Source organism: Gopherus flavomarginatus, chromosome 1 (genome assembly GCF_025201925.1).
Source record: "Gopherus flavomarginatus isolate rGopFla2 chromosome 1, rGopFla2.mat.asm, whole genome shotgun sequence".
Taxonomy (NCBI): domain Eukaryota; kingdom Metazoa; phylum Chordata; order Testudines; family Testudinidae; genus Gopherus; species Gopherus flavomarginatus.
Genome location: NC_066617.1, coordinates 209,921,563 through 209,937,836, shown reverse-complemented (window position 1 = coordinate 209,937,836; position 16,274 = coordinate 209,921,563). Strand labels below are relative to the sequence as shown.

General features: G+C 40.4%; 2 protein-coding genes across 13 annotated transcripts in view; one reads left to right on the top strand and one right to left on the bottom strand.

Annotated features, from left to right (window-relative positions):
- The first annotated feature begins 612 nt into the window (after positions 1-612).
- On the top strand, positions 613-3,259 carry LOC127043039 (uncharacterized). The gene is made up of 2 exons (XM_050936732.1): positions 613-1,416; positions 2,411-3,259. The coding sequence occupies exons 1-2, from the start codon at positions 1,230-1,232 to the stop codon at positions 2,836-2,838; spliced, it is 615 nt and encodes a 204-aa protein (XP_050792689.1). The 5' UTR covers positions 613-1,229; the 3' UTR covers positions 2,839-3,259.
- Positions 3,260-5,081: 1,822 nt separating this feature from the next.
- PKNOX1 (PBX/knotted 1 homeobox 1) overlaps positions 5,082-16,274 on the bottom strand; it is a 284,239-nt gene continuing 273,046 nt past the window's right edge. For 8 of the 12 annotated variants that reach the window (XM_050936623.1, XM_050936624.1, XM_050936625.1 and 5 more), the window contains 8 exons: positions 15,372-15,471; positions 14,006-14,103; positions 10,576-10,614; positions 10,302-10,430; positions 9,237-9,313; positions 7,835-8,007; positions 7,363-7,449; positions 5,082-6,566 (listed from right to left, as the gene is read on the bottom strand). In XM_050936623.1, the coding sequence (XP_050792580.1) occupies positions 6,355-6,566; positions 7,363-7,449; positions 7,835-8,007; positions 9,237-9,313; positions 10,302-10,430; positions 10,576-10,614; positions 14,006-14,103; positions 15,372-15,471 (915 nt within the window). In that variant the 3' untranslated portion in view covers positions 5,082-6,354. The remainder of the gene's footprint in view (positions 6,567-7,362; positions 7,450-7,834; positions 8,008-9,236; positions 9,314-10,301; positions 10,431-10,575; positions 10,615-14,005; positions 14,104-15,371; positions 15,472-16,274) is intronic. The other 4 variants (XM_050936632.1, XM_050936633.1, XM_050936630.1 and 1 more) reach the window with 3 other exon arrangements.

Sequence of the window (16,274 nt, the reverse complement as noted above, 5' to 3'; positions counted from 1 at the left end):
TCATAATTAAATCTTTCATTATACATCTTAGTATTTTCTTTAAATTGCTCAGTACATATGGAAAGGGTATTAGAGGCAAAAACAGAGAAAATAGATTAAAACAAATACTTTAAAAACTTTAATAATTCTAACCATAATAATACCTCATTACTGCAGTTGAGTCAACAGGCCCAATTCATCACAGGCATAAGTAGGTGCTACAGGAGCGAAGTCAGCTGCTCATGCTAGTGGTGAGTGTAGCCCAGTGCCAGTAAAACAAGGTTTTTTTAAAAACGGTAACCTCTGAAAAATAAATTTGCCTTCTGTGTACACAAAACAATTTTTTAGCATCTCCTGTCAAGGTCTCTTTTCATGCTGCCTATAAATTGCTCAGTAAAGCAGACTTTAAAGCCCCAGTTCAACAAAGCACCTAAGCATGTGTTTAATTTCAAGTCCATGGTTTAACCCCACTGAAGTCAACGGGATCTAAAAAGGCCTGGTCTATACTACGCGTTTAAACTGATTTTAGCAGTGTTAAACCGATTTAACGCCGCACCCGTCCACACTATGAGGCCCTTTATATCGATATAAAGGGCTCTTTACATCGGTTTCTGTACTCCTCCCCGACAAAAGGAGTAGCGCTAAAATCGATATTACCGTATCGGATTAGGGTTAGTGTGGCCGCAAATCAACGGTATTGGCCTCTGGGCGGTATCCCACAGTGCACCACAGTGACAGCTCTGGACAGCAATCTGAACTCTGATACACTGGCCAGGTATATAGGAAAAGCCTGGAAACTTTTGAATTGCATTTCCTGTTTGGCCAGCGTGGAGCTCTGATCAGCACAGGTGACCACACACAGCTCATCAGCACAGGTAGCAATGCAGTCTCCTGAGAATAGAAAAAGAGCTCCAGCATGGACCGCACGGGAGGTACTGGATCTGATCACTATATGGGGAGAGGATTCAGTGCTAACAGAACTCCGTTCCAAAAGACGAAATGAAAAAATATTTGAAAAAATTTCCAAGGCTATGATGGAAAAAGGCCACACCAGGGACTCAGTGCAGTGCAGAGTGAAAGTTAAGGAGCTCAGATAAGCCTACCAGAAAACCAAAGCAGCAAACAGAAGTTCCCGGTCAGGACTGAAAACATGCCGCTTCTACGCTGAGCTGCATGCAATTTTAGGGGGCTGCGCCACCACTATCCCACCCCTGTCTGTGGATTCCGAGGTGGGGGTTGTAATCTCAACCATGGCTGAGGATTCTGCGGAGGGGGAAGATGAGGAGGAGGAGGAGGAAGAGGAGGACGACCTTGCAGCGAGCACACAGCACTCCGTTAGCCCCAACAGCCAGGAGCTTCTTCTCACCCAGACGGAATTACCCTCCCAGCCCTCCCAAGCCACTAGCCCAGACAGTGAAGCCATGGAAGCGACCTCTGGTGAGTGTACCTTTGTAAACAGAAAACATGGTTTTAAAGCAAGAGTTTTTTAATGATTCATTTGCCCTCAGGACTTGGGATGCATTCGCGGCCAGTAAAGTTACTGGACAAGTTTGTTAACATGTCTGGGGATGGAGCGGAAATCCTCCAGGGACATCTCCATGAAGCGCTCCTGGAGGTACTCCAAAAGCCTTTGCAGAAGGTTTCTGGGCAAGGCAGCCTTGTTCTGTCCACCATGGTAGGACATTTTACCATGCCATGCATGTAGCAAGTAATCGGGTATCACTGCATGACAAAGCCTAGCTGCGTATGGTCCCAGTGATTGCTGGCATTCAAGAAACATCCGTTCTTTATCTCGCTGTGTTATCCTCAGCAGAGTGATATCGTTTATGGTAACCTGGTTGAAATTCAGGAATTTAAGTAAGGGGACAGAGATGGCCATTTTCCTACTGGGCTGTTGCTTAAAAGAAATCCTTCCTTGCACGTAGCCAAGTGGGAGGAGGGGAGGAAGGACAGCGCTGAGCTTTTTTGTGTTCGGCTAGCAGGAATCTTCCCAGCTACCAGCCACGCAGTGGGGGGAAGAAAGGGGGGTGATAAGCAGTGATCTTCCATGATACCAGCCATGCGGTGGGGGGAGGGGTAAAGCAATCATCCTAGAGAATTGGATGGGCGGGGAGTTGACTTCTGCTGCTGCATGTTAACAGGAAAGAAGCATCAGAGGGCACTGTGTATATGAAGGCTGGAGAAGCCGAAAGACAATGGTTTACCATGGCCGCATGCAAGCTGAATTCTGATGCCCGGACCTGCGTCTGTGAGATCTGTAACACCGGAGTCGCAGGCACTCAATATTAAGATGCAAAATGTGACCTTGTAGTGAAATCAAATGTGCTATGTAAGGTGAATAGTGTTGTTCACTGTGAAAGAGTATAACCATTGTTCTGTAAAATGTATCTTTCTAAATACTTCTCTCCCTTTTTTCCCCTCCCTCATGCAGCTGCACATTTTTCAAGCCTCCCTACTCCATCTCGAAGGCTATCTCAGATAAGGCGGAGGAAAAAGAAGACGCGAGACGAAATGTTCTCGGAAATGATTGAAGTAACCCGCAATGAAAGAGCTCATCTGAATGAGTGGAAGGCCGTGGTATCAAATTACAGGAAAGATGCCAGTGAACGTGAGGACAGGAGGGACCAACGTGAGGATAGGAGGGACGCTCGAGATGAGAGGTGGCGGCAGGAAGATCAGAGGTGTAGGCAAGAAGATCAGCGGTGGCGGGATGCAATGCTGGTGCTGCTGCATGATCAAACTGATATCCTCCGACATCTGGTGGATCTTCAGGAAGAGCAGTGGGGTCACAGAGTGCCGCTGCAGCCCCTGTGTAACCACCCTCACCACGTTCCATATCTTCCTCACCCAGACGTGTAAGAACGCGTGGGGGAAGGCTTCATGCACCCGCACACTCCACCCCTGTGGACAATCCAACCAAAAGGCTGTCATTACACTGAAATGTGTTTAATGGCCTTTTTCTTCCCTCCTATCCTCCTCCCAAACCACACCTGGGATACCTTGTCAGTTCTCTCCCTCTTTTTATAATTACTTTTTAATAATGAATACATGATTTTTAAACTATAGTGACTTTATTTCCTTAAGCAAGCTGTAATCGAAGGGGGAGGGTGGGTTGCTTACAGGGAAGGAGTCAATAAAGGGGGTGGTTCATGAAGGGGAAACAAACACAGCAGTCACACTGTACCCTGGCCCGTGATGAAACTCGTTTTCAAAGCTTCTCTGATGTGCACCGCTTCCTGGTGTGCTCTTCTAATCGCCCTGGTGTCTGGCTGCGTATAATCACTGGCCAGGTGATATGCCTCAGCCTCCCATCCTGCCATAAAGGTCTCCCCCTTACTCTCACAGAGATTGTGGAGCACACAGCAAGCAGCCATAACAAAGGGGACATTGGTTTGGCTGAGGTCTGAGTGAGTCAGTAATGTGCGCCAGCGCGCCTTTAAACAGCCAAATGCACATTCTACCACCATCCTGCACTTGCTCAGCCTGTAGTTGAACAGCTCCTGACCACTGTCCAGGCTGCCTGTGTATGACTTCATGAGCCATGGCATCAAGGGGTAGGCTGGGTTCCCCAGGATAACTATAGGCGTTTCAACATCCCCAACTGTTATTTTCTGGTCTGGGAAGTAATTCCCTTGCTGCAGCAGTTTAAACAGAGCAGTGCTTCTGAAGACACGAGCGTCATGAACCCTTCCTGGCCATCCCACGTGGATGTTGGTGAAACGTCCCTTGTGATCCACAAGTGCTTGCAGCACCACTGAAAAGTACCCCTTGCGGTTTACGTTTTGGGTGCCCTGGTGCTCCGGTGCCAAGATAGGGATATGGGTTCCATCTATTGCCCCACCACAGTTAGGGAATCCCATTGCAGCAAAGCCATCCACTATGACCTGCACATTTCCCAGAGTCACAACCTTTCGTAGCAGCAGCTTAATGATTGCTTTGGCTACTTGCATCACAGCAGCCCCCACAGTAGATTTTCCCCACTTCAAATTGATTCCCGACTGACTGGTAGCTGTCTGGCGTTGCAAGCTTCCGGAGGGCTATTGCCACTCGCTTCTCCACCGTGAGGGCTGCTCTCATCTTGGTATTATGGCGTTTCAGGGCAGGGGAAAGCAAGTCACAAAGTTCCATGAAAGTGCCCTTACGCATGCGAAAGTTTCGCAGCCACTGGGAATCGACCCACACCTGCAGAACTATGTGGTCCCACCAGTCTGTGCTTGTTTCCCGGGCCCAAAATCGGCATTCAGTGGCTAAAACCTGCCGCATTACCAGCAGGATCTCCAAAGAGCAGGGGCCCACGGTTTGAGATAACTGTGTCCATGTCCTCATCACTCTCGTCGTCGCGCTGCCATAGCCGCCGCCTCCTCCTCGCCTGGCTTTGCAGGTCCCGGTTCAGCACAGACTGCACGAGAATGCGCGAGGTGTTTACAACGTCCACTATTGCGGTATTGATCTGAGCAGGGTCCATGCTTGCTGTGCTATGGCGTTTGCACAGTTCACCCAGGAAAAAAGACGCGAAATGATTGTTTGCTGCTTTCATGAAGAGAGGGGTGAGGCTGTACCCAGAACCACCCACGACAATGATTTTTGTCCCATCAGGCACTGGACTCTCAACCCAGAATTCCAAGGGGCAGGGGAGACTGCGGGAACTATGGGATAGCTACGGGATAGCTACCCACAGCGCAATGCTCCAGAAATCAACACTAGCCTCGGACCATGGACGCACACCATCGAATTAGTGTGCTTAGTGTCGCCGCGTGCACTTGACTTTATACAATCTGTTTTATAAAACCGGTTTATGTAAAATCGGAATAATCCCGTAGTGTAGACGTACCCTAAGCACATGCTTGGATATTTTGTGGAACAGGAATGGCTTTAAGTAAGTGCTTACAGTTAAGCACATAACTAAGTGCTTTGCTCAATCGGTGCTTCAGATTTGAAGGTCGCATCCTTCTTTTCTTCACACTGTCCTGCTACAAGACTTCTTGAGTCTACTGTTACTTGCACTTAACAATGGGGAAAGACCAACTTTTTCAGCATGAAGTGTCAGTAACAGGTGTTCAGAAATAACAATACACAACTCAAGATCTGTGGATAAACTGAAATGAACCATTATCACAAAAAATCTATTTTCATCACTAGTTCTGAGTTTGTTAAAAGACACACAAGGATTTTTTTTTTACAAGCCTGTTGTAAATTCTGGTAGTGATGTATGTATTTGAAAAGATTCTTTATATAATCCATAAATTATATTTTTTGTATGTGGAAAAAAATTTCAAATTCAATAATATAACTGGGGTGGAAAAACTGGCCAGTCAGTTTTTCATTTTTAAAAATCAGACTGAAAAAACATGAACTATTAAGTTTCTCTGTTGATTACTAGAAATTTTGTGGATAATTGTACTTACTTACCTGAATACTTATTTAGCAAATATCTTCAGATACAAGTTTAGATACAGAGTTAAATGTAATTTGAGCATTAGTTTACACATATATAAATCAAAGTTTGACAATATCAAAATCCCATCAAACTGTGGCCCCTTCTTATGCTATTATCAAATATACTATACCACTATGGGATAGCAGAGAACCATGGAACACTAGCATTAGGCATGTTTATTAAATTTGGTCAAATTTTCAGAACCTTCCAAATAGGAATACTAAACATTTATTTTCCCCTTCTGGAAATTTTTCTCTCATGCTCAATACAGTTGTCATTCCAATTCCTACTGAATTTATAAAAATATTTTTTTTATCCAATAATCCCACCAAGGTAAAAATAGGAGTTTTTATAGCAAATGATAAACAAGCTCACTGACTATGAGAGAAATTAAACTTATTTAAACTGTCATACATTCGCTACTGAATCACACATCTCCATTTTCTTTGTGGGTGTGTGTTGTTGCCCACTTCAGACTGGCAGTTTTTAAGGTGCAGACGCATCTTTCAAATGTGTGTCTAACTTAATGATCAAGTGCCATATGCTTTGAATTTATATCGTTAGTCAACCAAGAGCTGTGTTAAACAACAGGTCTAATTGAAACTGCATAATTCTTTACAAATTGCAGCACTTTCAATTTAATGAGAAAACAAAAGGGGCATTTATGTGGTCATTATATTACTAGACGCAATTTTTTGTAATTAAAAAAAACCAAACAAACCCAACCCCTCTTCAAATTCAAAAACACATTTGAAAGAAGTTGCTGCACCTGCAAAGACACTCTTTAAGCTTACTATGAAATACAAAAAAGTGCACCCTTCTATATCTACATATAAAACATATTAGAAATAAAACTTGTGTAAAATGTTTGCTGTGCAAACTATAAAAACAGTCAGTCCATTCATTTTCCTACATATTTTGTCACATTCTCTTGCTTCCTACTGCAGAGAATCACTGTTATCCAAAACAAGCCCGCTGATGTTTGTTGTTGAGAGGTCTGCTCCATCATCTTCACCACTATCCACAGATTCATCCTCACTTTGTCCTGCCATCATAACTTGCTGAACAGCCAAAGTAGCACCATCAGATGACAGAGACTGGAGACTGTCTACATTCATGTTGACTGGAGCTGTAATTGTTACAACAGCTCCTGGAGAGGTGAAAACATGTATACAATTAGTAAACTGAAAACAATGATCAAATCAGAATTTAGATTTAACATTACACAAGAAAAAAAATGTTTTTAATAGGATACCTTGGAAATTACATATAACAACTAACTATGTTATTTAGGTTGCAAAGTCAAGCACTCAAAAAAGTTAGGAAATGTCAGAATTGAGATTGCAAGACTCTGTTTGGTCCCTCTGTGTGCATGCATGATACAGTCTTTAATTACATGACCACAAACTAATATTTCCCACTGTACCCCTACCTCATTCAGTGTACAGGCTGGAAGGTGCTCAGGGAATGAATCAGGGTTACTTAAACGGATGAAACTGCTGCCTTATTTAACTCCCATTGATGTCACCAATTAATCGCAGCATTGTTGTAGCCGTGTTGCTCCCAGGATATTAGTGAGTCCAGTAAAAGATATTACCTCACCCACCCTGTCAACAGTTACTGGCAGCTTTCCTATTGACTTCCGTGGGAGTCAGATCAGGCCCTTGATGCAGACACTGCAAGGTGAGTAGGGACCTGAGGCAGGGGACTGCAGGAAGGGAAAGGCTGGTCCTGTGGTTAAGGCAGTTGGATGCCACCCAGGAGGGACAACTGGGTCTATTCCTGCCTCTGCCACAAAGTTCCTATGTGATGCTAGCCAAGTCATTTAAACCAAAAGTTCAGTGATATAGTCCTCATTTCTCAGTGCCCAATGAGAGACTCTTGGGGCCTGATTTGCAGCACTGAGCACACAACACTACAAGACAATTCAATGGGAGCTGTAGTACCTTGGGCAGTAAGGCAGGGTGGTCTGCAGGAATGAGAACAGCGTGGAGAGTCAGGAGGCCCCATGTAACAAGTTTGGCTCTTCCACTCTGGGAAAAATAATACATGATCATGTAACTAAAAACTATATCATAATATATATGCACCAGAGCGAAGAATTAAGGTTGCATGGACAACTTTAATTCTGCCATTTCCTAACTTCCGAGTGTTTGCCTTGAGAAACCTAAACAACATTCTTGAAACACATTTTTTCTAATTATATTATATTATATTATATACCCAAAATCCAAGTATTTAGCTAAAATTCTGAGAGAGAAATTTCTGTCAATTTTTTCCAGACTATCAACACAGTGGTTTAGCTTCATCAGGAAATGCCCCAAAACATAACAACAAAAGCCACTTTATTTCTACACAATAAAGACATTTAAATAAGGAATTCATTTTACTATACATGTTCCAGCCAATTTTTCTTACCATCTGATATTGTAAGTTCATTAGATTGCTGCTGAGCAACTCCTGATGCAATGGAATCAGGCCAGAACCTCTGAACTGGTCTGTTTTGAGCTGTTTTTTTCTTTGTTTTTGGAGTTTCAGAACAGCTGGAATCCAGCATCGGCTGAAGAATTCGTCTTCTAGCATTGATAAACCTAAACATGACCAACAAAAAACCCTCACAGCTAATGACCAAAAAATGGTGAATGCATGCGCATGCACGTACACACAGAGACTGTCTCAACCAATGTTTTATGCAAAAAATAAAAATTAAATAGAAATTAATATTTAAAATGAAAAATGCTATTTCTTAGCAGCTTGGTTTCACGCTCCATGTTAGGGATGCACGAGAACTACTGAACCACACCACCTGCTCCTGGAGCACTGAAGTCCTTTGATATTGCAAATTTAACTAAGGAAGCAGCTCTCTACTTCTCCCTGGTTGGCAGGCTCTTCTTCCTCCCTCCTCTACTACCAACTGGTACAGTTCTTCTTCTAGCCAGGTGCATTCCAAGGTCCACCCACTCAATATAAGCTGTGAATCGTTGCAGCACGGCCCAGGTAATGGACGTTCCTCTAATTAGGGTCCTCCCAGACATGGCTCCTACTTAGGTCATTTGCTCAGGTTCCCTGCTTACCTGGCTCTTTCCTGTTTATCTCTGGTTTGTCCTTAGCTCTTGCCTGACATCCTTTGATGATCCCACTAAATCTCTCATGCCTGGCTCTTGCTCCAGTCAATCCACTCTCTTGTCAACAGTCTCTACCAAACAGATTCTCCACCTTCTTCCCAATTCCCTGTAACTACCTGCTCTCCTCCCATTTACTTCAGGCCCCTCCGTTTCCTGCACAGGAACCATCTTTCCCTCTCTTTCTGCTCCTGAACATAAATTCAAAAGCCTGACAAGTCATCAGTAATTAATTTCACTGTAGTTAGGTAAGGAAGGATTTTCTCATGACAAAGCATAGGACTGTGAATGAGACCAGAGCTCTATGCCAGATATGACAAAGAGTCCTGGGTTGTTGGACGGGTCATTAAAGCTGTCTAGCCTCAATTCCTTTATCAGCAAAATAAGCATATTACTACTTCCATATCTCTCGGGATGTTATGAGGTGAAACTCCTTAGTGCCTGTAGAGTGTTTTGAGGTCTTTAGGTGCTTTAAGTTTGCAGGAGTACTATTATATGAAAGACTATCCATTGTTTCCAGGCAAGTTTAGTGTAGAACTATAGATTTGACTCTAGATGTTCATGATCTTTTAGTTTAAGTGAGACTCTGAATTTTATTTCTATGTATTGTACACATGTGGATGGCACTCACATACACAGAGTGTACCTCCATACCCACACTCCAATTATGGACATTACGCCAAAGTTTTGGATCTTACCAATTGTTAACCTGCAGTAGTGTCAGATTTGTCTGGGCTGCAATCTGCTTTTTCTCATCTTCTGTTGGATATGGATGCTAAGGACAAAAAAAAAGGTATGTAAACTTTTTGCTTTCTTTAAAAGAAAATGAAACTTTCTTCATTACTATTGATTAAAAATTGCTAGAATAAAAAAAAACACACCTGTTTCATTAACAAAATTTTTAAAACAAATTTTTACTGATACAGTCACTTAACAAGCAAAACTTTACTAAACAAAAACTGATTTTATCTTTATAAAGTGTATATGCCATCATTTAATTGCCAATGTCAAATTCAGAAAAAAAAAATGCTTCTCACAGCTGCCAGACCCCTTGTTAGACAGTGTGATCCTTCACCAGCACAGCATGTGGTAAGATTTGATTAGTTACACTGTCTGACGGCCATGTCACATGAGAGTGCTGATGAGCCTTATGCGGTTAAACAACAACTTCCCTCCCTCCCCCCCCCCCCCAAATTAAACAGGGCAAGGAAACTGTATGTAACATAAGAAATGCATGTGTGATTGTCAGGCATAATTTATCAGTTGTAACATTGGTTAGCTAAAACAGAAGATAGAGCACTATAAATTAATGGAGTATTTATTACTAATAGAGACCTATCTTCCCCTTCCAGAGCAAGTATATGTGCACAGGGAAGACACTGTAGAATAACACAGAGCCGTTGGCACAAAGCAGTTGTTGGAAGGTTTGGTGAAAATTCAATTCCCCATCACATATAATTTATGCGTGATTGCTCCTAAGTAAACCATGCATTGGAGGAGTACCTGGCACTAAATCCTGGGCATGACTGAAATAAAGAACAACTTCTTCTAGGAAATTTAATAAGATCTTGCAGTTCAAATGTTAAATATATTCAAAATTAGGGCTGTATCCAACTCAGATTAGAGTCAATGGAAAACTCTTACAGACTTCAGTGGAAGCTGAATTGGGCCCTTAATGCATATAAAGTAAGGCCAAAAAGTTTTAACTTCCTCAGGAAGTCTTCTCTGAATACTTATGACTGCTGATGATGTTTAATCCTTACCCCTATGTGCTGAAAGAGCCAAGATCTCATCACATTAGTAGCGTGCTTTGGAAGAACCCCTCTCTTATTTTTTGACGAGCCATCATCTTGATGCAAGATATTTAGATCTTGGTTTAACTGTAACTGAAGCTGCACAAATAATTTAAGAAAAATGTAGACAGTTATAAAGTTACTTTAATGAATAAAGATATTGCACAAAAATTGTTTTTATCATGTGAAAGCAATGAAATAAATTAGCTCTATAAACTGTGTCAAAAAAGGGTACTTTATTTACCTGCAGCGGTAGTGGTGGAAGTTCTCTTGCAGTATTATCCTAAAGAGATCCATACTCTGGGTTACATATTATCAGGTTTCTGATGTTTTAGAATTTTCTAGAACCTCTTTCAAGAATTGCTGTAGTTGCCAGGAGGCTGTATTCACCGCATCACAGCTACCAAGTGCCAATTTATTTTCACTTACAATAAAATTCATTCCAGTGCAGGGGGCCAGGCCTAAGATCCTCCTTATCCTGTAAACACCATATTGAGAATCTGATTCTCTACTGACTTGCAAATTCATGTAGCCATTTATGCGTAGTGCACAGAGAGTGCAACATGCTATGCTTATTTGGTAGTTTTTCACACAGGTGTGACTACACAAGATGCAAGGTTGTGAAGAATCAGGCCTTAGGGGCTTAGCATGGAGCATAAGTAGCATAAGACACCTTGTGCGGGTCTTCTGCACTGAGGTGATTTTAACTCTAAGACTCTTACTTCCCCAGCCTAAAAAAATACATCAAAACTCTCAAAGCACAATAGGTCTGTGCATGTGCCTCAATACGTCATCATCTAAGAAGACAATAATGACAGCTCTCACTACTTAACGTTTCCCCCATCCCCACCTCCAGCCTCTGAAAACTACAAAGCTGAACTGGTGAGAGGTGCACACACCAACTCCTTAAAGAAAGCTATATAACAGATACAAAGAATATATGTATGACAACTAACTTTGTAAAATGAACAGCTGTCACCAGCTCCACTCTTAAGAGAAAAATCGACTAAACTCTGTCCTTGACGTATGTATGCAGTTTCTTGGGAAGTGCATGCATGCATGTTCAAGTTGAGTTTGGCCTGATGAATTTAAATTATTGCAACAATAAGTTCAAAACAGCATGAGAACAGAGTAAAATAAATGATGAAGTTTAACCGATTGTAGTGGAAATTCAGTAGCTCCTTTAGAAAGTATATAACTGTATGCAAAGCCACTGTATAGGGAGAATCTATTGCTTAAATTTACATGCTTAAAATACCAATTAATGAGGTTTTCCTCATACTTCTATCTATATGTGCACACACATTTTTAAAAACTACACTAAAGCAAAATTAAGTTTTAAAGTTTAAACGCACAAAAATCAGGAGATTCTGAATTAGAGTTTCCACACAAATTCTAACTCTACTCAGTCAGTAACCAATGCTGCACGCACTTGATTTATATTTATGCTGTACCTTTTCTACAGCTTCAGAGGCACATATTTAGTGTTTTGTTTTACCAACTCTGGGTTATAGCCTCTGAGGCGGTATTATATTCTCCATGTTCCTCAGCTACAGAGCATAACCAAGTGGCACCAGCTGTTTTAGAAAGGGCTGACTGGCTTCACCCATAAATGTTCTTGGTCCCCCAAACCTGGCAGGCCACTGCATGATTAAAAGGAGCACAGCATACAGACTTGAAACGAGACAGTCCTCTCAGTCAGCTGGAATCCTCTGAAACCGAAGTCAGCAGGATTTGAAAAGTCTGCACTTGGGATAGAGAACATGAAACAGATTTCAAAGTCTGCTGGCCAGGTCTCCCCACAACCCCCAAGACATCTGAAAAAAAATAATGTTGTATTGTACTGTATCTATACTGTAGGATCATTTAATGGAAGACCCTAATGTAATGCCTACACGAGGAAGAGTTCAGGCTACTGTAGATCCGTAACAGCAAGTAAAAGCTAGACCTTAATGATTTTTAACATAGATGTATGAATCTTTCATAGGTTATCAATCTTTCCCTCTTTTGTCTCCTTTTTTCACTCTCAACTGATGCATCTAGATGTTCCCACATTGAAAAAATCTGCATCTATGAACAGTTGGAGAGATGCTCTTCACTGTTTATCCAAACCTAGTAGGAAATAGCATAGAGCTCACATATGTTATATCATTTTGAACAACTGTGTTACAACTTCATTATTTCTAAACCAAGTTTCTTCAAACAAGACAGAACACTGGTTCATCGCCAAGCATTGTGTATATGCTGAGTGTGAATCTATTTTTAAAAGGTTGTTCTTGAGCTAAGTGTAAAGTATCATATGAAAAAAAAATTCTCCTAGCCCCCAAACACATTCAGAACTGACAACACACACAGCCAATTTCTTTAAATTCACAGCAATCGGCTTCTCTGCAGAGGCCCATCATTGCATTTTTCAACTCCCACAAGATAAATTTCTTCCCCACTCCCTCAGAAAGTTATGGAACACTGGAAATAGGAATTTAGGAAGTTCTATTTCATGCCCAAGGGTTACAGTGGAATACAGGGTCAAAGTCAACCCACAGATGGACTTTGGAGTTCCAACTGAAGTCAAAGGAAGCTACAGACATATTTGTGAATAAGTTGAGGTATTATTTCCCATTGGATGCCACACTTTTCCCATTCAAAGAAGCAATAATTTTCCCTCCCAACAATCCAGTTTATGCAAGCAATTTTACAAGTCAGGAGCATGGATACAATTCCTATTAACTCAAAGGTATATATATCTGAGGGCAGACTTTGGCCAGGTACATGCTGTTACAAAGAATAAGTGAATTTTAAATATACTCTTTCATGAAAGAAAATCAGTGATTGTTAATGGACTTCATATTGTGCAGATGAATATTCCTGTTCAAATGTTTAACAAATTAATCCATTCTAGGGTCTTCTTATTCCCGGATGATCTGATTTACTACTTTCTGATACATGGACCACTATCTTGATGTTCTGATCTGAGACTGTCAATCTGTTATCATATATTTTCCTTTCCTATAACCAGATTTCATTGGACTGTACTATTCTAAACTGTAAATGGGCTTCTGAGCAAAAGAAGGCTGACCTCTCTCTTTCTTGAGTGTGATGTAATGCACATTATTTGGCTGTCACCCATTTAGCTCAACACATTACTCTGAAAATTTCTGTAGTGAGAAACACCTCTTGACAAGTGTAAACTCTGAAATATATAAAAATAAAGTTTTAAATTACTGGTGCTGGTAGCCTTCTTGCAAAGTGACACTTCTGACACTAGCAGTATGGCATCATAACATACCGTGTACATCCATCCTGCCATAATACTACTTCAGTTAGAAAGTTTAAAAATGCTTAATATTTACTCAGTAAAATATTTTTCTTCTATACAAATACTTCTCTGCTATCACCATGAAGAAAGAAATTGATAGTTGATGTCATAATGCTTTGTCCTGCCAAGGGAGATTTTTGGAAATCTTTGAGATCCTATGCCATATTACAAATGTGGGGATCTTTGCAGCAATGCTTAAATTTTTTTTTCTGTATTAAAGTAATTAATTCTACATTAATTAATGTTTATTTGTGTAATGCTCAGTCTGTCACTTTATCATACTGAATACATTACTACTACTTTACAAAAATAGGTTTTTTACTCCAAGAAACTATTCCACGAAGACCATGAAACAAACCTGTGAATTCTGGATCCTAATTGTCCCAGGTGACAGTGCTTGTGTCACTACTTGACCTTGTGGAGTGACCACAGTGACTGGCTGATACACTGCACCCCCTTTAAAAACAAAAACAAAATTATGATTATAAAGTATATGAAAGTGAATATTTGAAAAACATGCATTTCAACACTAAGATCAATATTAAGTGAACATCTTGATGGGAGTTATTTTACTGACAAACATCTTTCTTGTACCATGTCTAATTTAAAGAGGGACAAATAACATTCTATTTAATTATTTTAATATTATTATTGCTGACAAACAGAAATGCATTTTTTAGATAATTGATATTAACTATTTTTTATTACAACTTCTCCAACACATTAAGATGCACTCTTTAACATTCAAGTTTCATTCATACAAAACCATAACAAGTTTGACTCAATTTCCATCCAATTTAGACATGCCACATCAGATGTTCATAGTGACCTTAGTGATAAGACATTTCAAGTGTATTTCATCTTGAATGCCAGCCCAGCACAATGGTGCAGTTTGAAGTTGTCAGGATTTCACTGACTTTCAGATCCTGTTACCAATCTACATAATGCGATGAAAGACTTTAAAGCATAGCATTTCAATAATACATATTTTTTGCCTAATAGTATTTTGAAAAACAATAGAAAATATATATTCTTTTCAATAAGAGATCAAATAATGTTTTCATTTATAAAAGGACATTGCACAGAAATGTATCACACCCTTCACCCCCACTTCCCACTAAATCCTTTAGATATATTTCTGTGCAATGTCCTTTTTTTCGTTGCATACATATACCAGTGGTTCTCAACCAGGGGTCTGGGGCCTCCTGGAGGGTCATGAGCAGGCTTCAGGGGGTCTCCAAGCAGGACCAGCATTAGACTCACTGGAGTTTGGGGCACAAAGTCAAAGCCCCACCACATGGGGCTGAAGCCTGGGGTCCTGAGCCATGCCACCCAGGGCTGAAGCCAAAGCCTGAGCAACTTAGCTTCACAGGACCCCCTGTGGCGTAGGGCCCCAGGCAAGCACCCTGCTTGCTACCCCTTTAATGCCAGTCCTGGCATTCATATGCAGAAAACCAATAGTTTTGGAACAGGTGTTTTTATAGCATGTTGGGGGGACTCAAAAAGAAAAAGGTTGAGAACCCTGGTATATACTGTACTTAATTTATACAAAACACATGAAACCAGTATTCAAAAGAACAGTTGGGACACTTGGTTGTATAACATTTGGAAAGTTACTATTATATGAGTTATTAATAATAAAATATTCCTGTCTTTGTACATTTAACAACTGTGAAAGAAAGCAAAACAAAAAACAATGTCAGTTTTTCTTTTCTGTGTCATACCTGCTACTGTTGCCATAGTTACATTTCCCTGCTGCAATGCTGATGCAGGCACCATAATCCCTTGGGGACTCAGTGTGCCCGCAATGGCACTTTGAATTTGCTATAAAAATAAAATAATTAGTTTTTTTAAATTAAGTATGCTCATGTAATTTTTAGTTGCAACAAATCTGGGGCTTTAAAAAGAGGATCATCTCCAAGAGAAAGACTCTACTCAAAGGTCATTACTGCAAACTGATCAGCTTGAAAACATTAGTCATTAAATAATAAATACATAAAGCAGACATGAAATACCCAAATATATTTGGGGATAAAAAAGAAGATTTTGGATACAGAACTAAACCAGAAGTGAAACAACAATTTTCAAAGACACAGAAGATAAAGAACAGATACAATTGGTCTCAGGAGGTAAAATTACAAGTGAATTTGGAGGTTTAATAAATAACTTAATTCCTTCTGTAGCTTTCTGACTTAAAAATGCAATATGTACATGATACCTTAATATTATTTTAATCTAATTAAACTGTGTACTACAGTTATGTAATTTAAATTATGTTTGTAAACCCTGATCCTGCAAATATTTGTACATATCCTTAACTTTTCCTATGAACAGTCCCATTGACTTCAAAGGAAGTACATGTGTAAAGTTAAGCAAATGTGTCTCTGCAGGATTAAAAGCTAGTAGCCATGCCACCAAAAATTATTTTAAGTAATCTCTATCTAATTTCAAACCTTCCTTGCCACGCTTCAAAGTACCAAAAGCAAAAAGTGGGTTTTAAAAACTGAAATTTAAACCATCAGGAAAATTCATAGTACATAAAGTTAAACACGCATCCTAGACTGAAGCACTACTAGATAGTATGACATCATTGTCCACACTCAGGGAATAGGGTTGCCAACTTTCTA

Excerpts from the sequence above, each read along its gene's own strand:
- LOC127043039 (XM_050936732.1), top strand. The coding sequence starts at position 1,230 with ATGGCTGAGGATTCTGCGGAGGGGGAAGATGAGGAGGAGGAGGAGGAA. Across the intron at positions 1,417-2,410 it reads AGCCATGGAAGCGACCTCTG|CTGCACATTTTTCAAGCCTC; the intron begins GTGAGTGTACCT and ends TCCCTCATGCAG.